Source organism: Cyprinus carpio, chromosome B24 (assembly GCF_018340385.1).
Source record: "Cyprinus carpio isolate SPL01 chromosome B24, ASM1834038v1, whole genome shotgun sequence".
NCBI classification, from domain to species: Eukaryota; Metazoa; Chordata; class Actinopteri; order Cypriniformes; family Cyprinidae; genus Cyprinus; species Cyprinus carpio.
Window position 1 is genome coordinate 6277760 of NC_056620.1, and position 6841 is coordinate 6284600.

Below are 6841 nucleotides of genomic sequence, written 5' to 3' on the forward strand. Positions count from 1 at the left end.
GTTGTTGCAAGGCATTCATTGCAGTTCAGTAGTTTTGCGAAGCACCAGTACACCACTGGATACTTTTTCATATCTAAACAGCACACATAATGAGTCAGCAGTTTCAAAGTCCTTATCTCTGTGGCTGACATGTAGCTGCCCAAACTCATAACTGCCTTTAGCATCAGTTAAAACAACTGGTGTGTTCATCCGTGTCCATGTGTAAGGATGTGTGCAGTGTCAAATAAGCAAGAAGAGCAGTTTTTCTCACTGTCAGCACTTTAAAGAGCAGGTTTATCTAGTCCGATAATTCAGTGTAACATAATCTTAATACAAAAATGCATAAAGTTAATTACGTAATTACTGTAAATCATGTTTTCATAAAATCAGAAAAAATTAATTTCTAAATCCCCTTACGAACGCTCCCCAGAGACGGCATTTCACAAGTTTATGAGCAGGACAGCAAGTTCCAATGTATCAAGTCGCTCTGCAATCTGTCAATGATTTGCTCAATTTGACTATACAAATGTAACTTTACAAGTGAGCTGCAAGCTTTATAATAATAATACTGTAAAGAGGCTACATTAAAGGTACAAGAAAACCTGCGAAAAAGAGAATCTTTTTTGGAATGCATGATTTATTGTTGTTGCTATATTGACATTAAGCACCATGTTTGAGGTATAACAATTCACAGCAACTAAAGTTTCTGGAGTACAGTACATACATATAAACACTCCTTTTCACTGGTACACTGTACTAAACCTCTCCTGAAGAACCTACAGGAGCCTACAGGCTGGTCTTTGGTAACGTATGGCTTTACACTAGCACCTATACAATTCTGTAAACAGACACGGGGTAGTTCAGGCTTGAACTCGAGGTACCATGTTTGGACTAGCACATTTCATAGTATATTCCCACTTTTAAACGGATTAAAAAGTACTTCAAATTGTGGTATCAAAACACTGGGTGGTTCGTACCAAAGGTGAAAACAATAAAAAGGAACAGTTGTGCAAAAATCACCAATGCACATATTGTTTAACGGAATGTTGGCAACAAAACTCAGATCTGAGCGCATCAGAGAGTGTGCTTGTCAAACAGGTACTCTCCCATTTTGCCGTGCGGGTCAGAAGTGATGAGGTGACTCAGGTTACTAGCGTAGTCACCCAGCGTCTTAATGGTGTCATGACTGTCAGTAAAGAAGCTGCTCTCTAGGAAGTCACACAGCTGGAACAGTATGATGGGGAAAACAAGTTTCACTGTTATTTAAAAATAATATGCAATTATACTGAAAAACACACAAAACAAATGAGAAAGGAGATACAAGGGATTTCAGTTCTGTTTTTATTTTGTGCTACTCACATGAGGGTCAGAGTTTTCTCCAGCTGCTTTATGGAACTCCAGCAGGGATCGGTTAAGAGATTTCTGATGGTCCAGAGAAAACTTGATAGCATCCAAACCGCCTTTCCAATCATCACGACTGGGCTTCTGATAAGTGATAGGGAGACAGATGAACATTCATTTTTATAAGCTTCTAGATTTGATGGCAATGACACCAGCTTTAGCCTTGTGAAAAACAAGTGTGCTTAATTGTATTGAAAATTCACTTGTAATGCACTTAGAACTTTAAAGTAATTTTTTATTACTGTACTTTCGAAACGGCATGAGGGTGAGTAAAATGACAATTCACATTTTTAGGTGAACCTTTCTTCTAGAACCCACTCACCGCAACGGTCTGGAGAAGGATTCGTCCTCCTCTTGTGTTTTGATACTCCAGCAGGTGCTCCGTCTGATCCCTCTCCTTCAGTGAACGCTCCAGGAAAAACTTTGAGAAGTTGGGCAGAGCCACATCATCTCTGTCAAAATACATTCCCTATAATGAGTCAGAGAGACTGTATTAGTGTTACTGACTAAACAGATATGCAGGGGTCAAGTATTTGTATATGAACAATTTTAATTCAGCATCAGTGCATACAGAATATTCAATTCTAAACACTCAAATATTACATTATTATTAATTTGTATTTTTTCGAAAAATAAGTGCACAATACAGATAAAGTGTATTTCTGTGCATTTAATAAGAAAAAATAAATAAACACATGTAAATAAACCTAAAAACAACGTTTCATAAATGTGATGCCTATGTTTGTAAACAGACCAGGGAGAGATACACATATGAAGCCGTCAGTTTGAGGTTGATCAGTTTATTGATGTTTGCTTCATTATTCGGGTGGAGGTTCTGCTTGACTAGAGACATTTCTGAAAAGGAAAACACACAAAACAGATAAACTATAATACAAAATAAAATAGAAAACTTAAAAAGGTTAGTTGAGCAGAGGTGGATTCAAGACAAACATTCATTGTACTAGCAAAATGAAAAGAAAATGTCAATATATGCATATTGCACAACTCTGTCTCACCGTGTAAAGTGTGTGTGTTCACTGTTCAGTGCTGATACTGAGTGAGTGTATGACACTGAATTCTGTCTAACCAGTTATAGATTTATCAGATGTGACGAAAGGCAGGGGAAAGTACTAAAGATATATAACTCTCCTTGCAGTGTGGCTCTTGGTCCAAAACGGGGATATAATGATTCAATGAATAAATAAATAAAAATATATTTTATATCATATATAAACATTTTAAATATATGCATTTTTGTTTCTATACATATGTTGCTGTGAACTGAATTTAGCCTGTAAGACATGGAAAGTTGCATATGTCGTGTTAATTTATTGTGTAAAATATTCCTGCTTTAATTATATTTTTACAAATTTAATGCATATAAAAAATGCATTGGTCTAAAATATTAAATAACTTAGAGGAATCGGAGTAGAAAGTTGAGGAATCGGAGTAGAAAGTAAAGGAATCGGGACTTTTCCTGAATTTTCTATTTCTATTCTATTTTAGACCAACTCAATGTCTAAAAGTCTGTGTAAATCTTTAAACATTTACATTCGTACACAACAAGATCTTTAACAAGTAATGTCCAACACAAAAACCCCAAATAGCTAATGCTGCAAGTTTATATTTGTACTGATTTGTTGATGAAGCCTAAGACAACCACTTTTTAAATAAAACTTGTCTAATAATTGTTACATAAAATTGTATCAAACGCAACGTCGCGTACGAACAAAGATAACGTTACATGGACGACATTGTTACATAGCAGACTCTCTTTAACAGGACATGTGAATCATTGGCTCACCTCTTTAGCAACGACAGGCGTCAGATTACTGCTGGAGAGAATAAAACTTTATGGATTGATTTATAAATCCCGTTTATGTTTTCGAGTTTGTTGTTTCCTCGGCAGTAAATCTTCCCATTGACACAGCGACATCTACAGTTGCGGAGTCAAACACATCCAGTCATGGATCAGCGTAAAATATGTGTTAAAAAAAAGGGAAATGGCCATGACTGTATATATATATATACAGTCATGGCCAAAAATATCGGCACCCTTGGTAAATATGATCAAAGAAGGCTGTGAAAATTAATTTGCATTGTTAATCCTTTTGATCTTTTATTTAACAAAATCACAAAAAAACTAACCTTTCATTGGATAATAACAATTTAAAATGGGGATAAATATCATTATGAAATAAATGTTTTTCTCAAATACACGTTGGACACAATTATTGGCATCCATTGGACACAATACTTTTGGCCATGACTGTATATACTATACAGTGCCCTCCATAAGTATTGGAACAGTAAAGACAAACTTGCTTTCTCTGCTGTGGAGTCAATACATTTGCAAATATGATTATAAGATGAATATGCAACAAAACTACAGAATGTCACATTTTACTATTAGGTCTTTCGACACATACATGTTTTACCAAATAAAAAGGACAGCACTTTTAAGTGAAAGTGACGTGACATACAGCCAAGTATGGTGACCCATACTCATAATTCGTGCTCTGCATTTAACCCATCCAAAGTGCACACACACACCACAGTGGTGAACACACACACACCTTGAACACACACCCGGAGCAGTGTGTATTGTTTCCTACTGCGGTGCCCAGGGAGCAGTTGGGGGTTTGGTGCCTTGCTCAAGGGCACCTCATTCGTGGTATTGCTGGCCCGAGACTTGAACCCACAACCTTAGGGTTAGGAGTCAAACTCTCTAACAACTAGGCCACGACTTCCCCAACGACTTTTTAGAGTTCATCCCACTATTTGATGTGAGCATAAGTATTGGAACAGTTAAATTTAAGGCAGATGTAAAACATTAAAATCTAATATTTAGTTGCAGATCCCTTGCATTCAATCAGAGTCTGCGACCCATAGACATCACCAGACTCTTGGTCTTATGCTTTGAAATGTTTTCCCCAGCCTTTAATGCAGCCAGTACCAAATGTTGATTGTTTTGGGGAGTTTCTGTCTTTAGTCTCCTCTTCAGCTGGTGAAATTAATGTTCAATCGGATTTAAATCTGGAGATTGATTTGGGCAATCTAAGACTTTACATTTCTTTGCCCTGATAAAGCCCTTGACTGAACTGGCAGGGTGTTTTGGGTCATTGTCCTGATCCAATATGAAGTGCTTTCTAATGAGTTTGGTTGCATTTTCTTGAATATTGGTAGCCAAGATGATTTTGTACCCTTCCAAATTCATTCTGCTACTGCCATCATACATTAAGTCATCATTAAAATGAAGAGGTCCTGTTCTAGAGACAGCCATGCATGCCCATGCCATGACACCACCTCCACCAAGCTTTACAGATGAGGTTGTATGCTTAGGTTCATTTGCAGTTCCCTTTTTTCTCCACACATTTGCTTTCCAATCACTTAGATAATCTTTGTCTCATCGGTCCATCAACTCAGTTCCAAAACTCTACTGGCTCACATTTGTGATGAATCTTGCCTTTCTATTTGTGGTGCTGATCAGAGGTTTGCATCTTGCTGTGTAGCTTCTGTAATTCTGTGTCAAATTCTCCTGCGGACTGTAGATTTTTAGAGCATCCCTTCAGCTTTCTGGAGGTTGTTGGTGATTTTACAGACATTTATTTTAGGGTTCATTTTCACAGCTTTTATGATTCATCTGTTATCAACTACTGTTGTTTTTCTCAGCCGATCAGGTCATCGTTGGTTGCTGATGTCGCCGGTAGTTTCCAAATTCTTTGTTTGTTGATGCCCTTTGTTTTTCCTGTAGTTCTAATTGACTTCCTCTTCTCTTTTAGCATCCAAATTGCTTGCTTTTCTTTCAGAGTCAGCTTGCTCGTCTTCATCCTGGTTTGTGTGTGTCATCATCGAATGCGACTTGCAGAAGCAATGGATATAACTGATAAGAAACATTCTGTGCTTTTAATATCTGAAGAATTAATGCAACAGGACACAGCTGAACACTTAGAAAGACCTGTGAGGCAACTGTTCCAATACTTATGCTCACATCAGATAGGGAGATGAAACTCTTAAAGTGCTGATCTTCTTAGCTGGTAAAACATCTTTGTGTTGAATCACCCAATAATAAAATGTGACATTCTGTAGTTTTGTCTCATATTCATCTTTTAATCCTTTTACTGTTCCAATACTTATGGAGGGCACTGTATATATATATATATATATATATATATATATATATTGGAGGGCACTGTTATATATATATATAGCGTTACTTGTAATACAGAATCAAAAAAACTTTAATTAAATAATAATGAGCAATAACGGTTTTCCAGAAAACTGTGACAGTTATGAGATATGTAGCCTAAAAGTGTATGAAATAGATTTTTTTTCCCAAAACTAGTAAAAAAAAATGTTCAACAATACTGTTTTTTCCCTATGTTTTTTCCCTATGTTAATGTTTTCCATTAAATTTACGCACATTCTATGTTATTTTAAGTGTTTTTTATGTTTATTGTTTGACAAGTTAGTTACAGCTTAATTTACAATTATGATTTCGTTTTATGTTTTAAACCTATAAATGTCATTTTTATGTTAGATAATACTTTTTAAAAATATAATATTTCTCCAAAGAACAAGAGATTTGTGTGCACCTTCACTGCTTTGAAATTAAACAGGACACCAATTTGTACATTCGTGAAAAGTGCAGTTGACAAAACAAGTGTTGTGTTGATCATAATGACAGCGGAAGAGGGGCACGACAGTTTTGTTTTAAGAGGAAAAACCTGATGAACTGCTTCTGACAAGTATACGTCACGCTTGCAGTTATACAAAAAGCAACATGCTTGTCTCTGCAATTAAACCACTTTGATAAATAGCAGACATACATGTACATCCTATCTAGAAATACTATGTAAACAAACAAGTAACAATTTTTCATTGTTCTTATTCACTGCCTGTCAAGACATTTTGTTTGTTTGTTTGTTTACAATGTAAATATAACAATAAAACTATTTTCAGCTATGTGATTTAGTTTTCACACTTCCACAGATACACTGCTTGGCAATTGCCAATAAGTAAATGAATAAATAAAAAGAAAATAATTAAAAGATCTAAAAGCTATTTTAAAACATAACAGAGAATGACATGGTGGGAAAACAATTACATTAGGGCTGACTGAGCTCCTCCTGTGTTGGCTGAAAATTAAAAGTAAACTAAACCCTCCACAGTTAATTTCCTCCAAAATTTTTAGTTCTATTCATATATTTTATTTCTTAGGAGTTACTTGAAAGCATATCCGAAAACAAAAAATAATTTATTTTTTTTAATGTTAAAGTTTATCAGGTGAAAGGGGAAGACCAACCTAAATAAAGCATAGGGGAATGTGAGGGGTAATTAAAAAGAGAGAAGAAGTGAGTTATAACCAGTTTGGAAAGATTAAAAGGGAGGAGTTTCAAAATAAGGAAGAACTTTAGTTTAAAGGCAGGACAAAGGTTGATGTGCATTGTTTTCCCGTCAT

General features: G+C 35.6%; 1 protein-coding gene across 2 annotated transcripts; it reads right to left on the reverse strand.

The window, feature by feature from the left end:
- Nucleotides 1–578: 578 nt before the first annotated feature.
- Nucleotides 579–3340, reverse strand: LOC109050109 (ferritin, lower subunit-like). Of its 2 annotated transcripts, none has more exons than XM_019067781.2 (5): nucleotides 2397–2453; nucleotides 2135–2235; nucleotides 1703–1849; nucleotides 1339–1464; nucleotides 579–1203 (listed from the first exon to the last, which is right to left on the reverse strand). In XM_019067781.2, the coding sequence occupies exons 2-5, from the start codon at nucleotides 2231–2233 to the stop codon at nucleotides 1054–1056; spliced, it is 522 nt and encodes a 173-aa protein (XP_018923326.1). In that variant the 5' UTR covers nucleotides 2234–2235; nucleotides 2397–2453; the 3' UTR covers nucleotides 579–1053. The 2 variants fall into 2 exon arrangements, with proteins under 2 accessions (XP_018923326.1, XP_018923324.1); XM_019067779.2 differs by lacking the exon at nucleotides 2397–2453 and adding an exon at nucleotides 3185–3340 and having other exon boundaries at nucleotides 580–1203.
- Nucleotides 3341–6841: the final 3501 nt, after the last annotated feature.